Source organism: Cricetulus griseus, chromosome 4 (genome assembly GCF_003668045.3).
Source record: "Cricetulus griseus strain 17A/GY chromosome 4, alternate assembly CriGri-PICRH-1.0, whole genome shotgun sequence".
Classification (NCBI taxonomy): domain Eukaryota; kingdom Metazoa; phylum Chordata; class Mammalia; order Rodentia; family Cricetidae; genus Cricetulus; species Cricetulus griseus.
In genome coordinates this window covers 68428335-68453893 of record NC_048597.1, presented here as the reverse complement: position 1 = coordinate 68453893, position 25559 = coordinate 68428335, and the positions used below count along the sequence as shown (strand labels likewise).

At 41.2% G+C, this 25559-nt stretch overlaps 1 protein-coding gene across 4 annotated transcripts in view; it reads left to right on the top strand.

Annotated features, from left to right (window-relative positions):
* Nucleotides 1–25559, top strand: part of Yeats2 (YEATS domain containing 2) — an 85273-nt gene that overhangs the window by 24896 nt on the left and 34818 nt on the right. For all 4 annotated transcript variants that reach the window (XM_027413081.2, XM_027413082.2, XM_027413083.2 and 1 more), the window contains 7 exons: nt 1840–2001; nt 8090–8201; nt 12178–12222; nt 15622–15793; nt 18702–18941; nt 22549–22707; nt 23937–24040. In XM_027413081.2, the coding sequence (XP_027268882.1) occupies nt 1840–2001; nt 8090–8201; nt 12178–12222; nt 15622–15793; nt 18702–18941; nt 22549–22707; nt 23937–24040 (994 nt within the window). The remainder of the gene's footprint in view (nt 1–1839; nt 2002–8089; nt 8202–12177; nt 12223–15621; nt 15794–18701; nt 18942–22548; nt 22708–23936; nt 24041–25559) is intronic.

The window sequence follows — 25559 nt, the reverse complement described above, 5'->3', positions numbered from 1 at the left end:
AGATCACCCACCTCAACCTCCCCAGTGCTAGAATTAAAGGCGTGCATCACCATGCATGGCTTTAAAAACATCCTTTAAAAAAGGAAGAGTGAGCCATGCAGGCGGTGGTGCACACCTTTAATCTCAGCACTCAGGAGGCAGAAGTAGGCAAAGGCAGAACTCTTGAGTTCAAGTTCAGCCTGGTCTACAGAGTGAGTTCCAGGACAGCCAAGGTTACCTAGAGAAACCCTGTCTTGAAAACCAAAAAGGAAAAAGGAAGAGTAGCATGCTTTGGGGCTTGACAAGGTGGTTCAGTGGGTAGAAGCACTTGCCACACAGGACTGGTGACCTGAACTCCACCCTGCAACACATATAAAAGTCAACAGAGAGAGCTGATGATACAGAGGTCATCCACGGATCTCCATGCGCACTCCCTGGCATATGCTCCCCCAGTGAGTGAGTGAAGAACTCCCTCAATAAATGGGAGTAGAATGTTTTGAAATATTCTTGTATGTGCACATGTCTTTAAAAATTTAAAGCATTAGCTTTAACTTTTAACCTTAATATACATTTTTTGGATTCATACTTGATAAAGTTTCCAGAAACTGCCCGAGTCTGATCTTAAAGGACTCTGCACTTGGTAGTCCTCCTTCCCTATTGTCACTGTGGTTGTCTTTGTCCTCTGGCAGCCGTGGAGACTTTACAGAACAGTGTCACTACGTCTTACAAGCTCTACTTTGTGTATAAAGATGAAGACTACAGGGTGACAGTACTTAACATCTAGCCAGTTCAAATCACTATCAGGACCTTCTCAATCTATCACAGTTCACAGTGGCTTGTCTGTTATTATAGTCTTCCTTGATCTGACCCATTTGTGAAAATGAACTGGATGTTTGAATTCTTTGTGGTGGATTCTAGTGCTGGAACTGTATTCTGGGGAGAGCATTTGAAGGTGTAAGTTCATTCATGTTTGTTGTTTAGCCAGTTTTCAAGAGCCCAAGACAAAACATAAACGTCCTTACTCTGATTGAGGATGCCAGAGAGCCTGCCTAGCAACCCCATAGTGGTCTCTGAGGTTTGTCCAGAAGCTGATGAAGAATTCGAATGGGTGCACTTGCTCACATCTATCTCTGGATGGGATGTCAGTGGAATGCTGAGTCTTCTCCAAACAAACAAACCCCCCCACCAAAGAAAACAAAACAAACACACACATACCAAAAAACAAAACAAGTGCAATTGGTCTCTTTTAATTTGCAGTTGATAATCAGAAATTGGTAATCAGGAATTAAGTAGGTATGGTGGCTGGGGAGGGCTTTAGAAAAAGTAAAGACCGAGATTGGTCAGGTGTGACTGTTGTTACTTACTGATGAGATTTTAATCTTGTTTTAATCCATACTGTAGTAGTTGTTAAGAATTTTTATTTTTAAAATGTATATTTATGTTTTGCCTTCATGTATGTATGTATGTGTACTACATGTGTGCCTGGTGCTCACAGAGGTCAGAAGAGGGCTCAAAACAGACATCTGTGAACCACTCTGTGGGTTCTGGGAATCAAACCTGGGTCCTCTGGAAGAGCAGCCAGTGATCTTAATTGCTGAGCCATCACTCAAGCCTCAATTATTAGTTTTAAGGTTGTTTTTAGTTTATTATTATTATTGTGTATATATGTGCATCATTTGTGTATGTATGGCCTAGCACAACACGGCATATGTGTGGAGGTCAGGACAGCTTTTTAAGGGATCTTGAGATCAAATTCAGATAAAAATTTTTTGGCAAGTGCCTTCATCCACTGAGCCACCTCATTAGCACAGATTATTAGACTTTTGAAGGAAGAAATTCATCTGTCTCCTTCTTCTCCAGGTATATACCTCCAGATAAGCGGGAAGAAAATGACCAGTCAACCCATAAGTGGATGGTGTATGTCCGAGGGTCCCGTAGAGAACCCAGCATTAATCACTTTGTCAAGAAAGTTTGGTTTTTTCTTCATCCGAGCTATAAACCCAACGACCTTGTGGAAGTTAGGTGAGCATGCCTAAGAATTACTAAACTCAAGAGAAATGATTAACTTTGTAACATGCCGCAGAAATGTACTGTTAATTACTTGCTCAGTACCTATCTGCTCTTGGTCATTAAGTAGCTTTAGCTGTGTTTCACTAACTGGACTTGTTACATCCTCTCATATTGTCACTGTATTGTGCTAGCCTTGAAGCACTGGTGCATATGAAATGTTATTGATAGTTAAATACAGTAATTTAACACTACAGAAATGTTTAAAGTTCCTCATAGTTTTACTCTCAGATGTAATCCCAGTGATATTTCTTCTGTACGTAGACTTACCTAGTGCAGTTACTTCAAGGAGATGGAATGGTTGTATGTAGTGATGTGAAATTATTTAGATGCATTATTATATAGTTATTTAGATGCATTCTGTACATCTTTATATGATGTTAGCATCTCTTAAACACCCTCACTATCATGTTGTGGTTTATTGTCAGTGAAATCCCTGTGTGGTACAGAACATTCTGTTCATTCATAACTCCTAAACATGACCCTGCTGGATTCCTTAAAGTGACAAATCAATCTATCTATCTATCTCTCTGTCTCTCTGTCTCTCTCTCTCTCTCTCTCTCTTTGTGTGTGTGTGTGTGTCTGTCTGTCTGTCTGTCTCTGTCTGTCTGTCTCAGTGTCAATGTCAGCTTTGACTATATATCAAGCCTCTATCTCAGGAAAGCCCCACCACCACCACCACCACGACTTTCGGCATCCAGATTAACAGGCCTCAAACTGCTGCCTCTCCTCAGCATGGCTGGAGAATCCTGAGACTTCAGTGTCTTCCTATCCTCCTTGATATTGAGCCTTCCTGTCTTTAGTGTGGCTGGAGGAGAATGAATGCACCCTACTAAATACTGAAGACCCTGCTTCTATCTCTTATACCCTCTAGTGCTGGGGTTAAAGACCTATGATCTGTTACTCTTTTTGGCTGATTCAAGCTCATGTATCTCTGGGTGGCCTTGAATTCAGAGAGATCCATCTATCTCTTAATCCTGAGTCCTATGATTAAAGGTGTGTGCCTGGCTTCTGTGGCTTGTGACTGATTCTGCTTTCTGAATCCTCAGGCTAGCTTTAATAGATTATAAATAATATTGACTACACATACCCACATGTGTGTCCTAGTGCCCACAGAAGTCAGAAGTGAGTGTAGAGTCCCTTGGAGTTGGACTTGGCACCTGATGTAGGTACTGGACTGAATTCTGGTCCTCTGATAGAGGGTAAGTTTCCTTAATCGCTGGGCTGTCTCTCCAGCCCCTGTAGGTAAATTATTTAGTAGGAATAATATTGCTGATTTTGCATGTGAGCAAGATGCAAAGACCCTTGCCAGGAACCTGACAACCTGAGTTTGATCCCTGGAACCCCTGTAAAGGCGGAAGGAAAGAACTGACTTCGCATAGCTGTCCCCTGTGGCACTCACAACATTTTTTTAAAAAGTGAGAGTAATGTGAGTCAGTCAAACATGGTAATCATTTCTTATTGGTAAGCTGCTAATTTACTTTTAAAAAATGGATCGACAGTTCTTTACACAGAGTTCTTAATATCTGATATGCAAAACAGTGACTTTATCTCCCCATTCACACATCTGGGATTGGCATTTGTAAAGCATCGATTATAATTGTAATTTATAAAATGCTAGTTCCCTACACATTGCAGTTTAAAATGTACAATATGCACTATTGTATTTACTGAGAGGTCTCAGCTGATCTGACCATGCAGAAGTTGCAGTCGCTTGGCAGGATGTAACGGTCCAAGGGAAGGATCTCACCAAACTCACTTTCTCATTTCTCCTTCTGTGCACTTCTGAAGTGACTTGTTGAACATCAGTTGACTTTGTTCTGTGAAATTTAAGGTTTTGTTACTGAAAAAGACTCTGGCAGTTGTGTCCAGTTTGGTCCCTGTCATTTTGACTGTGCCTAGAAGGACACTGTGAGACATCTACCTAGGTAATTTTTTGTAAAGCAAGTCTTACTTTATTAATTACAAATTGGTGGTTTTTTTTTTTAAATCATTTTATTTGCTGGTTATGGTGGCACACACCTTTAATCCCAGCACTTGAGAGGCAGAAGCAGGTGGATCTCTGAGTTCGAGGCCAGCCTGGGCTACAGAGTAAGTTCCCAGACAGCCAGAGCTATGTAGAAACCCTGTCTCAAAAATAAAATAGCTGGAGAGATCATTTGCTCTGGTTGGTCCTGCCTCTGTAATGTATGCAGGTTTGCTACTATACCTAATAGCTTACATGTATGACTCCCTTACTAGAATCTGAGCTTTCTTTTTCCCTGCTCTTTGGGATAGGGTCTTATGACCCTCTTGCTTTTCTCTCCCAACTGCTGAGATGACAGGCAGCACTGCCATGCCTGGTCTGTGTGGTGCTGGGCATCATGCCCAGGCCTCTGTCTCTGGAGTGCTGGGAAGAAAGACCACCCGCCTTGACTTAGAGCTCCTTGATGGTTGGGACCTCTCACTTAGAGTAGCATCCCCAAAGTCTGACATGGTTCCTAGGACTAGTCAATACTCATGGCATGTTTGATGCAGAGTGAGTTATTAATTTTGTGGGGTGGGCGTTCCATTGTAAGTAGCTCTGCTTACCTGGAAGTTTTAAATTCTACTGAGTAGAAACCTAAATTTCTGTGAGTTCTTTTTTCAGGGGGTAGGCTTGACACAGGGTCTTACTGCATAGACCAGATGGGCCTCTCATGTGAAACAGTCCTCTTGTCTCAGCCTCCCAGTGCTGGGATTGCAGCTGTGCAGTTCTAACTTAACTGCTGAACAGTAACTTTCCCATGCCTTTGATAGGACATAATAATGCTTCCTCTAGCAGATTTCAGATATTTGAGAGGCTCTTCCTATGACTTCCAGGATACACTTGCTTCAGATGTCATTTGTGTGACTGTGTTGTACCCCTGTCACTAGGCTATGGTCTCTGACACACTCCATCCTAGCTGTCATTTATGTGACAATGTTGTGCTCCCTGTCACTGGGCTATGGTCCCTGGCACACTGCAGCCTGGCTGTCATTTATGTGACAGTGTTGTGCTCCCTGTCACTGGGCTGTGGTCCCTGGCACACTGCAGCCTGGCTGTCATTTATGTGACAGTGTTGTGCTCCCTGTCACTGGGCTGTGGTCCCTGACACACTGCAGCCTGGCTGTCATTTATGTGACAGTGTTGTGCTCCCTGTCACTGGGCTATGGTCCCTGACACACTCCAGCCTGGCTGTCATTTATGTGACAGTGTTGTGCTCTCTGTCACTGGGCTATGGTCCCTGGCACACTCCAGCTTCGCTGTCATTTATGTGACAGTGTTGTGCTCCCTGTCACTGGGCTATGGTCCCTGGCACACTCCAGCCTGGCTGTCATTTATGTGACAGTGTTGTGCTCCCTGTCACTGGGCTATGGTCCCTGGCACATTCCAGCGTGTCTGTCATTTATGTGACAGTGTTGTGCTCCCTGTCACTGGGCTATAATCTCTGACAACACTCCAGCGTGTGTGTCATTTATGTGACAGTGTTGTGCTCCCTGTCACTGGGCTGTGGTCCCTGACACACTCCAGTGTATCTTGTCATTTGTGTGACTGTTTTGTACCCTTGTCACTAGGCTGTGGTAGCTGACACACTCCAGCCTAGCTGTCATTTATGCTACTGTGTTATGCTCCCTCTCAGTTGGCTATGACTCCTGACACACTCCAGCGTATCTGTATCCTTTAAAAATACTCTTCTGAGACCTAACATACCATTCCAGATATGGTATTGTATAAAGCAGGGTTAAAAAGTTAGCCTGTGTCTTGGACTTAGTTTATGCTCCATGGGACTCCAAAGCTTGCTTGTGCCTGGGGTCAGGATTAATTTGATGTTACTTGATGCAGCTACTGGAAAGCACAAATGTATTTCTCATGATGACTGAATCTCCTCATCATTGCATATTACCTGATGAAGAATTTGGGTGTTTTCTTCTATAGAAACTATATGTGGTTCACTTGTCATGACTACCCTTGGCCAACTTGCTAAGAGCTCTGATAGCAAACTTTTATTAGCCACTCACTAAGTGTGTGCTGGACTCCGGACTTTGTGCAGAAATGACAGAAAAATGAACACCTGGTCCTTGCCTGTGGGGAGTTAAATGGCCTACCCCTAGCCCTGGTGGACATGAGACTAAAGTGGGCTAGTGTGACACAGCAGCTTACTATATATATTTTTGTGCATCTGGAGGAGGACTGGGTAGGGGAAGTCTGCCACCATGGGCACCTGTACTAGCACAGTGGTGAGAGCATGGGCTGTTGCTTGGGGCTTGAGTTTGAATCCTGGGTTTACTGCTTGTTGCTGTATGGCTTTGCAAGTTAGTTATGAACTGTGCCTCCAGATGGTGCTTAGTGAGGTTGTAAACAGTGGCTAAGTTAATAGATCCAAAAGGTTTACACCAGCATTTGTGTTATGGAAATACTCCATGGAAATCAGAAATAAATGTCCATCCTTGGAGAAATGTTTTCGTTCTTTTGAAGGTCTTCTATGTAGAGAAATGATTTATTTATTCTTTGTGATTCCAAATCTAGAACTTTAATGCAGCAGTTAGACCTAGCTGGCACTGAACTTAAAAGCCTCTGCCTTAGCCTCTCCAGTGCTTCATTTATAGGTATGAGCCAAGCCCAACTGAAACCTTCAGTAAGTAGTGTGTCTTGGCTGGCCACTGCTTGTGGTTTTTTTTCCCGGTCATGGATATGTTTCAACAGAATAGATATAAACCTGTAGTTCCTAGTATTAAAGCCATGGAGGTGACTGCAGGCTGAGAGACCAAATGTAAAGCAGAGACAAAACTAGACTCAGAAAGTTGACTATGTGTACTCCATATCTGTCCTTAGAGATTTGGCTGGTCTTGGCAAACACCATCCAAGCCTGGTGGATGGCTAGTTTTGCTGTAGTCTAGCATATGGAGCAGCTACATAGTAGCTTGCTACAAAGTGGAGTTACTCTGACTCACAGTAACTGACCTACTTTTCAGGCTGCTCTTAAATTCAGGCTATTGCCTGTCTGAGACACTCAGTTTCTGGATCTGCTTGTTAATTTCCATGGTAGGTTCCTCTCAGACTGTGTTCTGAGATCCTGACCTAACTGAATTCATGTCTCAGTTTTCCAAAAGCATATCCCAGGGAGAATGACTTTTCCTGCACTTATTACAATAAGTCTACTCACAGATTCACAGACATTTTCAATTTTCAAACATTCTTTCTCAAGCCAGGTCGTGGTGGTGCACACCTTTAATCCCAGCACTCAGGAGGCAGAGACAGGCAGATCTCTGAGTTCAAGGCCAGCCTGGTCTACAGAGTGAGTTCCAGGACAGCAAGAGCTATGCAGAGAAACCCTGTTTTGAAAAACAGAACAACAACAACAAAATTCTCCTGCCTGTTAACTTAAACTATATATCAAGATCTCTCAGTTAAGCTTCTAAATTTTTTTATTATGGAAAATTTCATACATACACAAAAGCAGAGAGTATGATAAACCTTCATGTGCCCAAAGTGATTAGTAAGAGTTTGTAAATCTCCTCCATTCATTTCCCCTTATTCTTTCTTCATAACTTACATTGTCACTGAATATTCCTTAGTCCAGGTAGCATTTGCTACACACTCCTGCACTCTTGAGATCACAGCCACTATGTAGGGAAAATGATATTGTGAGCAGCTTGCTTTTTTTTTTATGAAGTCCTTTTAGCAGATAGCACCAATCAGATGACACTTTTAGATTGAACATTATTATGATTTATTTTGGCTTGGGATGCCTTCCTGTGTCTGTCAGGTGCCAAGCAGGGTTTCTGACTCTATAGTGTGACATTTTTACTCTAGTTCCACTTAAGAAAATGACTTTGGATCATATAGTCTGTACCTCTTAGCTATAATCATTTAGTAATGTAGCATTGTGTGTGTGTAACCCAACATGTTAATTTAGCAACTCATGAAGAAATGTAACCGATTCTTGGGAAGACATTAATTTCTGTTTTGTCTCTTTAAAAAGCTCTTTAAGAATGAGTGTGTAAATATAAGTAAATGTGTAAAATTTCTGCTTTTCCCTAGAGAGCCCCCTTTTCATCTGACTAGAAGAGGCTGGGGTGAGTTTCCTGTGAGAGTGCAAGTTCACTTTAAGGACAGCCAGAACAAGCGGATAGATATCATACACAATCTGAAGGTACTGTAGTGGAACATTGCTCCCTGGAAATGCAGTGTCTGTTTTCATTACCTGCTTGGAGTGGTAGCATTTGATGTCCTGAGGACCATGGCTGCAGATGGTGGAAGCAGGGTAGTGCCTGAGCATATGATGCTTACTGCTGCAACGCTTCCTCCTCAAAGCTGAGGGACAGTTACTTCACAACACTCAAAAAGTAGACTCTTCAGAAAGATGAACTAATTCCAAGGAAACAAGACTCCTCCCCCTCCCCTCCTTCTTCCCTTCCCTCCCCTCCCTCACCCCTCCCTCCCCCCTCCCTCTCTTTCTCCTCCCTCCCCTCTTTCATTCTTTTCTTTCTTTCAAGACAGGGTTTCTGTCTTTTCAAGACAGGGTTTCTCTGTGTAGCCCTGGCTGTCCCGAAACTCATTCTGTAGACCAGGCTGGCCTTGAACTTGTAGATCCACCTGCCTCTGCTTCCTGAGTGTTGGGATTAAAGGCATGTGTCACCACTGCCCACCAGACTTCACTTCTTTGTAAAACACAGTTAATGTGATGTTGGAGACCCTGTTAGTCTAATCTTTCTCATTTAATCTATATATTTTTCTATCTTGTGAGGCAAATACTTTGTGACGTTCAATCCCTAACACTGCAAATACAAATATAAACACACAAAATACATAAAGATTAAAAGGAGTGAACATGTTTGGACAATAATAAGGTTGTAATAGTGTTGAATTGAATATCCTTCACTGCCCTACCCATGTGGTTTATTATATAGCCATTATAATTCATATTTATTGAATATTTTCTAGACAAGGAGAAAAACTACCATTAGAGTACATGAAAAGCAGAACATAAAATTGCATGCAGAAAGGTTGCACAGGTACAAGCCCTAGATTCAGTCCCCAGCGCCAATTAAAAATAAATAAAATTTTTTAGAGTTACGAAATAATTTAATGGTAGAGCACTTGACTAGCATGTATAAGAAATTCTCAGTACCATGTAGTAAAGAAAAAGATCATCCATGATTTTTTTTTAAAGATTTTATTTATTATGTATGTAACATTTTGCTTCCATGTATATCTGCACACCAGAAGAGGGCACCCGATCTCATAAGAGATTATTGTGAGCCACCATGTGGTTGCTGGGAATTGAACTCAGGACCTCTGGAAGAGCAGCTAGTGCTCTTAACCTCTGAGCCATCTCTCCAGCCCCACCCATGATTTTTAACGGTTAAAAAAAAAATCAAAGTGTTAGATTAATTATAATAACATTGTGGGCAATTTTTCTGCTCCTTTTTGTTTTGTGTTGTTTCTATTTTTAACTTTTTTGTTTTTTTTTTTGCAATTTGATATTACTATTACGTTGGAAGACAATTTTTAAAGTTCCTCTTGGTAGCTGCATGGGGTAGCACTAGGGAGGTAGAGGCAGGTGGATCTCTGTAGGTCAGCCTGCTCTACAGAACAAGTTCTAGGACAGTCAGGGCTGTTACACAGAGAAACCTGTCTGGAAAAACCAATCAATCAACCAATTAAATAAAAAAATAAATAAAGTTCCTCTTGCCCCAAGTCACCCTTCCTTTGTGCTTATCATCAGTGGCTCTCAAAAGTGAATTAAATACAGTTGAGCACATCAGTAAATTTTCTTTCTCATTACCTTTGTTGTAACGTGTACCTCTTTCAACCCTGAGACGCGTTGGAACTTTCCTTCTGTTGACGTAGACAGCACTGTTTGTTTCTGCTGTCTTTGTTTTCTTGAGAGAAGAATGGAGAACAGCTTTAAGGAGTATGAGGGGGCTTTGACCAGAAGGCAGGCGCTACTCCTTACCATTTCTTGGGGAAAGGTCTAAAATAGTTTTTGCTGTATTAAAACATGCTTATTTTTATTTTGCACATAGAAATGTTTTGCCTACATGTATGTATATATACCACATGCTTCCTGGTTTCCCCAGAGACCAGAAAAGGGCATCACATCCCCGGAAATGAGTTACAGAGAGTTAGTTGCAAGCCACCATGTAGGTGCAGGGAATTGAACCCAAGTCCTCTGCAAGAGCAGCCATTGCTCTTAACCATTGAGCCATCTCTCCAGCCCCAGTTTTTGCTTTCTTTTGGTCACTGCACATATTAATTTTATTTGGGAGTGGACCCAGCCCTAATTCATCAAATAAAGGGCTTGTTTACATAGTCCTCACCTATTACATTTTTTCAGTTCTCAGTAGAAGACTATTTGAGGCACAATTTTTTTTGGTTTTGTTTGTTCATGTTTGAGACAAGTTCTCACTATGTAGATCAAGATGGCTTATAACTCACAAAAATAACTGCCTACCTCTGCCTCCTGAGTGCTGGGATAAAAGGTTTGTACCACCACATCCAGTCGTATAAAACAGTAGTTTAAAATGATAGTGAAGCACATTAAAATACTATTTTTAATTATGTGTATGTATGTGCAGAGGTGCACATTCATGCAGGTGTCCATGGAGGCCAGAGACACTGGATCCCCCTGGATCTGGAGTTATAAATGGTTGGAAACTGCCTAACATGGGTGCTGGAAATCAAACTCAGAGAACCGTCTCTGTTCAGAAGCTTCCCTTGAAGCAGGATTTTACTATTTTGTTTCATGTTACCTGATCTCAGATCAGCTGAGGAAATAGGGCAAAGTCTGGTCTTCCCTGGAACCCCAACCCTGGGGCACGGCAGATCTGAAGACCTGTTCTCAGTAGGGCATTTGTCAGCCGTGAGAGAAGTGGCTTGATTGGCTCTTAGTTTAAATGTAACAGTACAGATTATAGAGAGACTTATCTCTGTCTCTAGAGGACAGAGACATGGATGTAACCCCAAGTTGCCCTGTAGTCTTAGCTAAAAGCTTAAATATTAAAACTCTAGATGTCAGGATCCAGACAGAGCAGTCTTGCTGCACAGGCCACAGAACCTGCAGTACCCTTTCCTTCCACTGGTGCCCGTAGGCACCCTACTGAAACATTGTCACTCTAGCTAGAGACTGCCAGGATCTCGCACCTGGAAAAGTAGCTTTATATCAAAGGTATGTTGGTGGCCAGATATCCTGTCCTGTTCCACTTCGCTACCTCCTGCCTAGAATCAGCCCGGTTACAGGCCTGTGCTTTGAAGCCACCCCATCCCACAAAGGTAAAAGAAAAGGCCATCTGTTCTCCCATGTTGGCCCTGATTCCTCTCGCTACCATGCTGTCTGTCTCAGGCTTGAATGGTCAGAGCCACCATCTATCTGACTCTTGGTGATAAACTCCTGTCTCGGTGCCCCCTTGAAGCCACACCCGAAACCTCTCACCACTATTACTTGTGTTAAACTGTTTTTAATCTTAAGAGCACCAAAATATGGCAGACTGAGTTACCTTTCCTACTGTACAGCTTCCCTGATTTGCACTCCTGTCTCTAGGAAACACTTAAAACCCATGGTTACTGCTCTACCCAGCTTCACTTATTCCTGTTTGTCTTTTGTTTTTCTGCCCAACTTACAGTGTTTGTACCTATAAAGTGTTAACATTTTTTTTATTGTGGGATATAAATTGAAATGCTACAATAATAATAATTTGAATGTAATTATAAACTCTTGTTAGTGACATCATCCCCCCAGTTTATATTCCTTTGCCTTAACATAAATCTTTTGTGATGCTAAAGTATTTGAAGTATTTGATGTTAGCTGTAACGCTTAAATTTTCATTCAAAAATTTTCAGTCATGCTTTGTAACTACACATTATATAGTGTGTCATTTGAAATATTTTCATACAACTTTTATAAACTCACGTTAGTGCCACCTAATACCTTAAAAATTGATGTGGTGTGATTTAGTGAAGCATTCTTTATTGGTTTGTGATTATAGATAAGGCTGGAAATTTGGCTTTACTCGAATTTCCCCCAGAATATTGAGGGTCAGCTTGCAGTGAACTGGTGTTAGGTAAATCTGTAACCTCAAGCTCATGAACAGAGTGAAATCTAATGTTTCCCCTTTATCTTTGAATAGCTGGATAGAACTTACACTGGCTTACAGACCCTGGGTGCAGAGACGGTAGGTGCCTTCCCTCAGCCTTGTATGGGGGTGGGGAGCTGGGGGGAGGGGGGGGGAGGGGGCGAGAGGCGAGAGGCACGCACACTATTCTCAGCTTACGTGTATAACATAGGGTTTCACCCTGTGACCTAGGCTCACCTCAAATCCAAACTTCCTACCTCCTCCTGTAGAGTGCTAGCATTACAGGCACTTGCCGCCATCCCAGCTGACTTATTTAACAAAACCATGGGTGTTGGTCTTTATTTAAGTTTGATTTTTGCTGCTACCCCACCCATTGTGTTTTTTTTTTTCTAATTGTGATTTAAAACATGACAAAATTGTTAGGATCTGATTCATTTCTAACATGCAGCTCAATGACATGAAATATGCTCAGGGTGATACCAATCATATCCTGAACGTTTCTCATCTTACGTGTCCATGCCTATTAAGCTACCCCACCACTTGCCTTTTTGTCTCTGTGAACTTGCTTCCTTCACATTATTAGAATCATAGAGCATTTGGCTTCCTGTAACTGCCTTATTGCAGTAATACAGTATCCTCAGGGTTTTATCCATGTCATAGAATACATTCCCCCTTTTTAAGATTTATTTTTATATGAGTGTTTTACCTGCATATGTATATCCATCTACCACATGTGTGCCTAGTGGTCATGGAAGTCAGAAGAGGGTGTCAGATCTCCTAAAGCTGGAGTTAAGGTTAGTCGTCAGCCACCATATGGGTTCTGGGAACTGAATCCAGGTCCTCTGCAAGAGCAACAAGTGCTCTTTTGTTTATTTAAGATTTACTTTTAATATATATATATATAGTATATATATATAGTATATATTTGTATCTCTGTGTGTTGAGTGCCATATGTATGTGGATGTGCCCAAAGAGACCAGAAGATTTCAACCCCTGGAGCTGAAGTTAGTGGGCAATGGGAATCGAACTCAGGTCCTCCAGAAGAGTAAATACATGCTATTGGGCTGGAGAGATGGCTCAGAGGTTAAGAGCATTGACTGCTCTTCCAGAGGTTCTGAGTTCAATTCCCAGCAACCACATGGTGGCTCACAACCATCTATAATGAGATCTGGTGCCCTCTTCTGGCCTGGAGACGTACATGTGGGCAGAACACTGTACACATAATAAATAAATCTTTAAGAAAAAGTACATACTATTAGCCACTGAGCCAGCTTTCTAGCCTCTAAAGATTTTTACATTTTTATTTATATATGTACGTGTTTTGCCTTTATGTATATACAGTGCCCACAAAGGCTAGATGAGGGCATCGGATCCCTTTGGAACTAAACTTAACACACAGTATTTAATTAACTAACATGTTGAGAGCTAGGAATTGATCAGCTAGCTAAATCTTCACTGTTTAGAGAAGTGAACTTTATGATACCAATGATATTTATTAAGTGACTTCTGTGTGCTTTCTCTGGTCCAGATGTTAGGAGTAAAGAGATGAGTAAGATAATTTTTATTTTTTGTAAATGGAGTTCTTAATTGGTCTAAGTAATAAAAATCCAGAGTCAGATATAGAGGAAAATGCTGAGAGATCAGAGAGAAGGAGGAGCAAGTCACTGCCTCACCTCACCCCCTTAGCATCTCAGCAGACAAGAGAGTAAGTTCCTGTTTCTCTCTGCTTACACCCTGTTTCTGCCCAGCTAGCTCACTTCCTGTCTGCCGGTACGGTCCTCCAGACCTCTAAGGTTAGCTAGTGGCAAGCTCCATTCTCTGACCTTCAGACAGACTTTATTTGTACAAGCAAGATATCACCACATATCCCCCTTTTTTGTCTAAAATTTTAAAAAGTTATAACTAATATAAGAAAAACTACATACAGTAAATATAATAGCTATATGTAATATATACAAGCAGTAAGTACATCAATAATGTCTAGGCCATTAGCATTTGACAAATTTAGAGAAAATACTCCATTATCTATTCTTTCTTGATGAGTCCAAAGTCTTGTACCTTATTTACTTTCTATTCTAATTTGCATTATCAACGTATCTTTTAATGTCTTTCAAACCTATTACACTTAACACATCTTTAGTGAGTTTCTTTACTGAGTCTGGTAAATAAGGAAAACTATAACTATACTATCTAGTCTTCAGCTCTCTCAGAGACCCACGAAGGAAATATTAACTGAGTAAACAGGAAGTGCAAGCAAACAGCTTCCAAAAAATATGAGAAATGACAGAAACAGCTGGCTGCCTGGACAGTCACCCAAGATGGCTCTGCAATGTTGGGGCATCCATCTTTGGCCTATAGGCCTAGCATTATCTGACAGACATTATCTGAAGGACTGGACTATCTTGTCTTGGCAAGGTTTGCAGTCACTCTTTTTGGTTTTCTGTTTGTCCAATTTGGACAGCATACTGTCAGCAGTTGAGGCAAGGGTACTTTCTTGCCCAGTGGTTTACCTTTCCCACAAAGAAAGTAAACTTCACATGGTGTTTTCTTCAGTGCCCATCATCTTACCCAACATAGATTGGTACTGCCAGGAGCAGACATGTCTCATTGTCATAAAAAAGAACCTATGTTATTAAAACATGTTAAATGCCATATTCTGTACATCTCTGAAGTGTTTGAAGACGACCTGTCTTTCTAAAATATGTGTTTGACAATTTTTGATGTTTTTGAGCTTAAGGACAATGACCTAGTCTGCTTTCTATTGCTGTGCTAAGGACCATGACCAAAGTGACTTGGGGAGGAAAGGATTTATTTCATCTTACAGCTCCCAAGTCAGAGCCCATCATTGAAGAAAGTAGGGCAGGAATTCAAACAGTCCATGGAGGAATGCTGCTTATTGGCTTGTCCTCTGTAGTGTGTTCAGTTTGTTTTCTTACATAACTGAGAACTACCAGCCCAGGGGTGGTACTGCCCACAGTGGGCAGGACCTTCTCACATCAATCATTAATCAAGAAAATGCTCCAAAGGCTTGCCCATAGGCCAGTCTGAGGGAGGCATGTTCTCAATTGTGGTTCCTCTTCCCCAGTGACCCTGGGTTGTGTTAAGTTAGCAAACACTAGCCAGCACAAACAGCAAACACTGAACACAGGCATAGGACAGTTTCAACTACAAATAAGTGCTGTGGAGAAGAGTAGTTGGTTTAGGGGTCTTACATTAAGTCCCACTGGATAAGGAAGGTCTTCCTGAGATGTGGCATTTCACCTGTACTGGTGTAAGGCGGCCATAGGGGAAGAAAGTTGAGAACAGTACAAACAATAAAGGGAAAGGAAGGGGCTCAATGGAGGCACCCAGCTGTTAAAGCAGGGGATGAAAATCTCATTCTGTAGTTAGAGATCACTGGTTTCATCTTGTAGGGCACTGTTTTCTGAAACGGAACTCGATCGAGCTCTGTAGCACTGATGATGGACTCATGAGCCTACTTGTTGCCCAACTGTGTAGGTAGTGGATGTTGAGCTTCATCGGCATTCTCTTGGCGAAGACTACATTTATCCTCAGTCATCTGAGTCAGACATATCTGACGCCCCTCCATCTTTGACCATTCCAGCCCCAGTGAAAGCTTCCCCAGTGGCACGGTCCCCTGAGCCAGCATCTGCTGCCCCTGCCGGAGAAGGTAATGTGGTGCTCTTGCTTGAGGGAATCACTCTCTGGGTATTTTTCTCATGTGGGTGACCCCAGATTTCTCTGCTTTCAGCAGCTCGAAGTCAATGGAAAGCATTGTTTTCATAAATGGGCATGCTGCCTCTAGCATACAATCCTAGTGTGAAAATAGCTAAACTTCTCTTCTTGGAAACAAAGTTTTTCATAAATTTCCAAATTTTATAGGTGAAAAGGACACAAAAATTTTTGTCCTTTTAAAACATTTTATTTTGTTTGATTTGATGTGTATGAGTGTTTGGTTATATGTATGTCTGTGTACCACATGCATACCCAGTGCCCACAGAAGCTGAAAGAGGATATCAGATCCCCTAGAACTGGAGTGCAGATGGTTATGAGCCACCATGTAGGTGCTGGGATTCAAACCCAGCACTGGGCAGCCAGTGCTCTTAACAGCCAAGCCATCTCTGCAGTCCCTGCATTTTTATCCTTTTGCAGAAGACTTTCTGTCTCAGATTCTGATTGTGTGAATAGGAGACTTTAATCCAATGGAACAAAAATAACATTCAGCATCAACATATGTGTTTTGACTGTGACATTTTTATTTTTTAACAAGACTATAAATGAATTAATGTGTTATATATATATATATATTGTTATATATATATAACATTAATTATATATATATATATTTATATATATATTTGATTCTAAATGTTTATTTCATCTCTACAGTGGTATTTTAGTGTGGTAATATTTTAGTTTTTATATAAGATTTCAACTTCATTTCTCTTTAGATTTCTTTTGTATCCTCCTCCATGAACATCAGTACATTAAATGAATGGGTTTTTTTGTTGTTGTTTTTGATTTTTTGAGACAGGGTTTCTCTGTGGCTTTGGAGGCTGTCCTGGACTATGAATGTTTTTGTTGTTGTTGTTGTTGTTGTTTAAGTTTTTTCTCTCCTGATTTTTAAATTCATATTCTGAAGCATGAGACAATGGACTTGTATTCTTTTGTATTATGTAGCTTCTGGTTAATGTGTTTTCCAATTTCCTTGTATTAATTTCTGTCTCATTAATGTGACCAACTACCCAACAGCAACTTACAGGAAGTAGAGTTTATTTTGGCTCACAGGTCAGAATGTAATCTGTGCGTGCGTGCGTGCGTGCGTGCGTGTGTGTGTGTGTGTGTGCCACCTGTGTGTAGGAGCCCACTGAGGCTAGAAGACAGTGTCAGAGCCCTTGGAGCTGAACTTTACAGGAGTTGTAAGATGCCCAATGTGGATGTTGAACCAAACTTTGGCTTCTGCAAGAGTAGCAAGTACTCTTAAACCTTGAGCGTCTCTCTAGCCCCGTAAATCTCCAAAGTTTTAACAGTTCTAATATTGCTCAAAAGTCTGAATTCAGACTCCTGTAAAATTCAAGGCAGCTTAACTGGACCCTGTATAATCAAAAAAGAAATTATGGGCCAGGCAGTGGTGGTGCATATCTTTAATCCCAGCACTCGGGAGGCAGAGGCAGGTGGATCTCTGTGAGTTAGAGACCAGCCTGGTCTACAAGAGCTAGTTCCAGGACAGCCTCCAAAGCCACAGAGAAACCCTGCCTCGAAAAACCAAAAACAAAAAAACAAAAAAACAAAAAAAAAAAAAAAGAAGAAGAAAAAGTAGCAGTAGTAGTAGTAGTAATGTGTACTTATACTATACTGCCATACAATGTAATCATTCTCGTTCCTAAAGGAAGGAAGAAAGATCTAACCACAGCAAGCAAACCCTGCAGCTCCATGTCTGTCATCTGCTCTCCAACAATTTTGGGTCCCATTCTTGTTCCATGTTCTGTTTCCTTACCCTATACTTCTTGGAATTTGCATGGTTGTAAAATCAGTACCATATGGATACTGCCTGGTTTTGCTACCAGTTAGTAGCCTGACATCCTTGGACCACAGCTCCAGCAGCCTTTGTGGCCTTGAATGGAATTTCTGCAGACTTTTTCTTTTCGGTTTTAAGTTTTTCAGTGAGTTTGTTTCTTCATCTCTCCCTAAGTTGCATTTCAGTCATTGAATGAGCTTGCTCCTTCATGGTGTCAGCCTCCTTAGTAGTCACTGCTGCCTTGAGCACCTGCTCTCTTTGCCCTGCCTACAGCTTTAACTGGGGTTCAAGCAGTGAATGCAAGCTGTGTAACAGCTTGAATGTTGTGCTGCCCTATGGCTTCTTTCACCAAACAGCTTAAGTTCAATCTCACTCACAACCAGGGTCTTTCATGTTTGCTTTAGTTTTGGTTGTATGTGTTTGCTTACTGCAGTATGACACAAACAGCTTCTAATCCAGTTCTCACCAGAGTCCTTAGTCCCTCTGCAGCCCTGTGAACACAGTCTTTATGTCTGCCATTATTCTGGTTCCCTATATTCCACCAGAATGCCCTGTTGAACTCTGCTTACAGTGTCCTAGGGCTTCTCTAACTACAGATCCAAACTCTTCCATATCCTTCCCAAAGGCCTGTGAGCTTCATATTCAGGTTCATCAAAATCATGACCACACTCTTGGTTTATGGTACTCCTGGAACTAATTATCTGTATTAGTTACTTGGCACTGACCAGGGAATGCTACCACTCACATTCAGAGAGGGTCTTCTCAGTTAGACTTCTCTGGAAATTCCCAGAGATACACGGATGTATCTTAGTGACTCCGGATCTAATCAGGTTGACAAAAAAGATCAGCATCACATCCCTAAGATAAATGTTTTCCCTAAATAGGATTTGTTTTCTACCAAAAATATATAAGGGAGTAATCAGTATTTATTTTATATCAGCGATTGGCTTAAGTTGAAGAAGTAACATTGAATAATGTAGTAACAGTTTTGTTTGCTTTCCACAGCTGGAAGGTGTTTCAGAGTAATTGATTTCATTATTTGTCATTGAATTTCAAACAGGATTCCCAGACAACCCTGAAGCTGAGAGACATACTACATTTTATTCTTTACCTTCTTCTTTGGAAAGAACACCTACCAAGGTGACAACAACACAGAAAGTTACCTTTTGCTCACACGGCAATTCTGCCTTTCAACCCATTGCATCAAGCTGCAAAATCGTGCCACAAAGCCAGGCGCCTAACCCTGAGTCACCGGGGAAGTCCTTTCAACCCATCACCATGAGCTGTAAGATTGTCTCAGGTATGCAGAGTGGGTGATATACCGACTGTCTGGTAACATATTTTTTGTTGATTTGGGATATTTTAAGATAGGCTCTCAGACTGACCTGGAACTTACTGCATAGCACAGGCTGGCCTTGAACTCGGGGTGTTCCTCCTGGCGCTCAGCCTTGCAAATGCCGAGATTACAGGTGAGAGCTACTATCCCCAGCTCAGAGAGGTACTTCTTCACAGTCATGTGTACCAAAGGAGAGTTCATCCCTGTTGGTTGGTGAAGCTGTCATGAAGAAAAGCACAGCTCATTCATTCATATATATATATATATGGAAAGAATTTCTGAATAGGGTGAAAAAGGAGGCCCAAAGTATTCCAGTTATTTCCTGGTAAATGTGTGCTCTACTATATTGCTGGGGCTAAGATTGGAACTGAATTTTGCAGAGTCTGTAGAAACCAGAGTAACAAGTAGTAGAAAAACAGAAGCCTTTGACTTCATTTTAAAGGTTAAGTTGGTGTGGAATTGAATTGCCTTTTATTTTTCTCTAACCAGGTTAGGAAATTGTTCGTCTTATGAACAGTCATTTGAGACTTCCTTTTTGCTGAGGGCCTTGGTCTAGTGACAGTTTCACATTTATGCCAACTAAAGTACTAATGAAAACATACTTATGATGGCTGTACTTAAGGAAAGACAGGAAGAGACAGCTGAAAACAAAGTAGGGAAACACTTCTGTATAATTTTATGTGTATGAGTGTTCTGGCTGCATGTTTGTGTGCACCATGTGTGCGCCAATGGAGGCCCAGAAAGGACATTTATCACCTCAAATTGGAGTTACAGTTCATAGTGAAACACCATGTATATGCTGGGAACTGAGTCTGGGTCTTCTACAAGAGTAGCCAGTGCTTTTAATAGACAAGCTGTCTGTCCATCCCCTGTGTCTGTCCTTCCTTCCTTCCTTCCTTCCTTCCTTCCTTCTTCCTTCCTTCCTTCCTTCCTTCCTTCCTTCCTTCCTTCCTTCCTTCCTTCGATCCCCTCCTCTCCTCCCTTCCCTTCCCCCCCACCTCTCACATATTTACAGGATTCTGCTTACATATGTGCTGGGACTCCAGAAAAGAGCACCAGATCTCATTACAGATGGTTGTGAGCCACCATTTGGTTGCTGGGAATTGAACTCAGGACCTCTGGAAGAACAGCCAGTACTCTTAACCTCTGAGCCATCTCTCCAGTCCTCCTCTGTATAAATTTTAAAAGAAGGAAAATGGGAATATTTACTGCTGTGCACAGACAGCTAAGCAGAAATATAAAATGCACCTTTACAGTTAACAGGGGGAAACAAACCTGTAGTTTTATCTCCTACTAAGAATTTTGAAACTTCCTGCTTCAGAAGTGGAGTAGGCTTTATAAATTGGTTTGAGGTTTACAGAAATTTACAGATGACTGTTTTGATGAGGTAGGTAATTAAGGGTGTTTAGCAGTACATGAGTAAAATTTGAGAGTATTCTTTGGGATTCTATGACGTAGACTTGGTAGAGATTTCTGCCTCTGCTAAGTTTCACATTTTCCTATTCAAAATATATTCCAAATTAAACCCAAAATTCCTCAATCTAGCTATTCACCTACCAATTTTAGTGTCTTTGTATATTCAATATTATAATTATTGGCCTATAGTACTAAGAGATTTATTAAAATACTTCAGTTCCATATTGCTAAAATAAAACATTGCTTTTTGGATTTTTTTTCTTTAGGATCGTTTTATTGTTGTTTTGAGACAGGGTTTCTCTGTGTAGCCCCAGCTGTACTGAAACTCTAAATCTATAGGGCAGGCGGCCTCAAATTCAGAGATCATCTGTCTTTGCCTCCCAAGTGCTGGGATTGAAGACCTGCCACCATTGCCTGGCTGCTTTTTGAATTTTTTAAAATATAAATATATTGGCATTATGTCTTCCCTCTCATCCCTCCAAGCCTTCTTATGTATCCACGCCCCCTTTCAAACTCATGACCTTTCCTTTTTAAATTATTGTTGCATTCATGTGTGTGTAAATAAATATATAAGTATGCCCTGTTGAGGCTGTTTAGTATTGCGTGTGTGTAGGTAATTAAGGGTGTTTAGCAGTACATGAGTACTGCTGGCCACTTGATAACAGTTTAGGTGATCATCTGTGGGGAAGACTAATCCTCCTTCTGTTGGCAGTCTTTAATTCCCTATAGCTCTTCATCTAGGGTAAGGCCCTGTGCAAGTCTCCCCACCCAGGCTGGCATGTCAGTTGTTCTTTTTCAGGTCTTGTTTAAGTAACCATATAATTGAGATTTTGCTAATGACTAACTGAAATCTTAAGTTATGTATTATTCCATGTCTCTGAACCTGGAATACATGTGTGTTTATTGTTTGTGTGCATGTTGTTATCATCACTTACCAAAACCAAAATATTAGATGAAAACAAGCTTGTAAAATGAGTACCCACCATAAATGCTGAACAAAATGTTCAAATCTTGTTTGAAAGTGTTTGTTTTCTGGGTCAGTTGGAATCAGTGACTTAATCCCTTGTAAAACTTGAAGATTTAACCAGTTGTGGTAATGCACGTCTTTAAGCCCAGCATTTGGGAGGCAGGGGTCGGCAGATCTCTCTGAGTTCAAGGCCAGATAGAGCTACAAAGAAAAAGCCTGTCTAAACAAACAAAACCTTGTAAAGAACCCCTCATTACTTCCCCATGTGATGCTTTCTGTTCAGGAAAAGAGAGAAAGAAGCCCTTTGCTAGGGACAGACACAGGCAGATTCAGACTCACACAGCCTACAGGGACAGTGGAAGACTGAAAGAGAACAAAGTAGAGAATTGCAATCTGGGCTGGCTTTCAGGCAGTGACAAGGGAGAATGTTTTCTAGATTTCTTTTCTCCAACTCACAGAAATCCTCTGACTCCTGAGTACTGGTATTAAAAGCATATGCTACCACACATGGCCTGCTTTTTAGACTTTTATGTGCATACCAGAGGGTCATGTTAAAATGTAACTTTATTTTCTATAGGGGCTAAGGATGGGCTCAGAGATTTTTTTTTTTTTTTTTTTTTTTTGGACAGAATCTCTATGCATCTTTTGACTGGCCTGGACCTTGATTTGTAGAGCAAGCTAGCTTTAAATGCAAAGATCTGTTTGCCTCTGCCTCCTGAATGATGGCATTAAGGCATATGCTGCCACATCTGGTCTCACAATCTGTTTTTTTCTTTTCTTTTCTTTCTAAGCTTTTATGTGTAGGGGTGTTTCATCTGCATGTATATCTATGAACCACATGTAAGCAATGCTAGTTAGAAGCCAGAAGAGGGCTTTACATCCCTTGAAACTGAAGCTACAGATAGTTGTGAGCTGCCAGGTGGTTGCTGGGAAGTAAACCCAGTTCTTTTAACCGGTGAGCCATCTCTCCAGCGCCCGAATCTGTTTCTAATTAGCTGCTCAGTTTGCTGGTTCTGGTCGTGATTCTAAATGTGTGGTGTAAGACAGCACACCCTGCCCTCAGTTACACTGACTGAGCCCTGCTCAGTATCTAAAGTGCCTATTCTCTCGTCTGACTTGTCATCTTTGTCTTGGACGTCCTTACTTAAATTATATGTGCACTTCGTTTCTCTCCTTTCTTTAACAAAGGTTCTCCAATATCAACTCCAAGTCCATCACCATTGCCTCGCACCCCAACTTCCACTCCAGTTCATGTGAAGCAAGGCACTACCAGCTCTGGTATAAACAACCCTCATATCATTGTGGATAAGCCTGGGCAGATTATTGGAGCCTCCACTCCAAGTACAGGTATGTATGAGCAATATTCATGCAATCTGAAGGATTGATCTTTTATTAATGATAAAATCCTACCATAAATTCCCCATCCATAAGTTACTTAAGTGTGTATAAAAGGAACTCCATACAGTTTCTCTGAGGAAGATTCTCTGTGTTCAGTGTTTAGATCAATTAGAAGCCTTTTCTGCAGTTACCACACTGTCCCTGTAGTCAGCCCAGCTGCATGGTACCTGTCAGGGTTTCTGGTTTCAGTTTTTAATATTCTTTTACTAACATTGTATCCATTTCCTTCATTTAATCTATGTTTACACACATGCTCCCAAAGTGTAATCTTCCCCTATTAAGTAAGAGCAATAGTGAGAAGAGAATTAAAATGAATGATGATATGGTAATGAGGCTGGCTTTCCCCACCCTACACTGCTCCCCATGTATTAAAATTAACACATTACTATATATGCTGGGCTTTTCCACATGGGTGTTTTGTTTGGAAACTTTGCAGTTTTTGAGTTATGTACATGTAGAACTCATTTGAGAAGTACTGCTTCGAGCATATTTGCGTATGCTGAGCAGATGTCTTTGGGGCCACATATTAGTTTTAAGAATCAGCTGCAACTCTGACAGAGGCAAATTTGGTGGGTGAAATAAGTTGCTGCATATCACTTTAGGTTTTGATATTAGCTGCTGATAATTGAAAGCCACTGTGCGGCTGTGGGATAACTGGTAGCGTTTGGAGACAGGTGCAGCAGAAGCTGGCCTTCCCTGGGATGAGTGCATGTCCACCTATTTCTTAAGTGACCCACATCCTTGCGTTACACTGTCACTTTTCCATAGGGAGCATAGTATGTTGTATACATGTCACCGCTTCTTTTGGTCCTTACTACCTCTTTACTGCTTTCCAGGCTGGGCATGTAATCATCTTGTAGGGATAAAGAGTGTGTGTGTGTGTGTGTGTGTGTGTGTGTGTGTGTGTGTGTGTGTGTGTGTGTGTGTGTGTGTATGTATGTATGTATGTATTTATGTACTCGTGTGTGTATGCTCATGCACGAGAGTGTATGTCAATGTGTGTCTGTGTGGTGTGAGTATGCACATGTGTGTTTGGACTTTTAGAGTTTTGAATTTTTAACCCTTAGAAATAAAAAGAAATTGAAAACAGGGAAGGGTAGTGGGAAATTATTTTAAAATTACATTTTGTGAACTTGATTTTGTTGATACATAAATTTTAACTGTGTCTTGCTTATCAGGAAGTCCTACAAGCAAGCTTCCAGTGGCTTCTCAGGTTCCCCAAGGAACAGGATCTCCTATTCCTAAAATTCACGGAAGTAGTTTCTTAACATCTACAGTCAAGGTAAATTCTCCTCTCTTTATTGCACTGCACAGACTCAGAAGGTGTACTAGCCAATGGCAGCATTTGATCTTGAGGATCATTTCCTCACTTGGTTTCTTTGTGGTGTCTGTCAAGTGATCACCAAGTATCAATTTGAAAGCTCAGTGTGGAGGAGAAGGGACAGTTTTATTAAAAATACTTCTTCAGAGGCTGGAGAAATGGCTGTTCAGAGAGCTGGCTGCTCTTGCAAAGGACCTCAGTTCAGGTCCCAGCACCTACCTGGCAGCATACATCTGCCGTAACTCCAGCGTCAAGGGATCCAATGCCCACATCTAGCCTCTGTGGGCATTGCACACACATGTATACACTCACACATTTGTCAGCATGTTTCCTGTGGTACAAGGAGCAAACCTTGTCTCCTTTGCACGCATTAGCCTGGTAGTTAGTCATTTGAAAGTAGCTCTTAATCTTCCTAGTAGATAGTAGTTCAAAATTTGGCCTTTCCATACTATGGTCTGACTTCTTCCGACCAAACTGATGAAAATCTCCTTGGTGTTTGGCAAAAGCATGTCCCAATTTGGCTATTTGCTCAAGATGGCTGTCTTAAATGGCAGCCATTGAGATGACAACTCCTGTGTGGATGACTCTGACAATCTCCTCCTGGTGTACCCAACCCAGCATTCCTACATAGACAGCTGACAGCCATCATGGATGGCTTCCTGCTCCAAATGAGGGTTTCCTGTAGTAGCTTCCTTGAAGCTCTTACCTCTACCATTTCTTTTTAATATTTGATGACATTTCATTGCATAGTCAAGAAGTAGTCTTAACTTTAATTCTTGCCCTTAAAGGTCAGTTACAGCACCTTGTCTCTGAGATCTGTTATTTGTCTTTGGTGATGGAGACAAATGTTAGTGGTTCTGTGTTTGGTTGCTTTCTATATTCTGTCCCCACCATCCATTTTTATTTAGTTTTTTAAATATTTATTTATTTTGTGGTAAGGTTTCACTGTGTAGCCCAGGCTGCAACTCAGACTCTTCTGCCTCAGCTTCTTGAGATCTAGGATTACCTTGCCTAGCTCATTGTTTTCCTCTCCTTTTTCTTGCTTTTGAAAAAGTCATTTTTCCTTGGTATTCCAGATACTGAATGAAATTTTCAAGGCAAGTTGAGAGTACATGAGAAAAAACAACACATAAACATCATAATTGCTTGTTAGAATCATTTCTTTAGTGCCTATGCTTTAGGAATTTAAAGCAAAATTCAATCTGTATCCTATACCATCTGACAAACAACTAGACATACAAATGAATAAAGCACCAAATATCAGTGTAGATCAGTTGGTGTCATGTGACAAGACATTTCCTAGGGACATGCAAAACTCATGTCTACTCACTTGAGAGAGGGAGCCAATGACAGACCAAAGTTCAACTTGGTGAACTAATGGGTGTATTGGGGTTACTTACAGGAATGTGGATGAGGGATTAGTTACAGGAGCAGACACCTCACAGTAGAGAGGAGCCTGGAGTATTGCACAGCCTGCAGG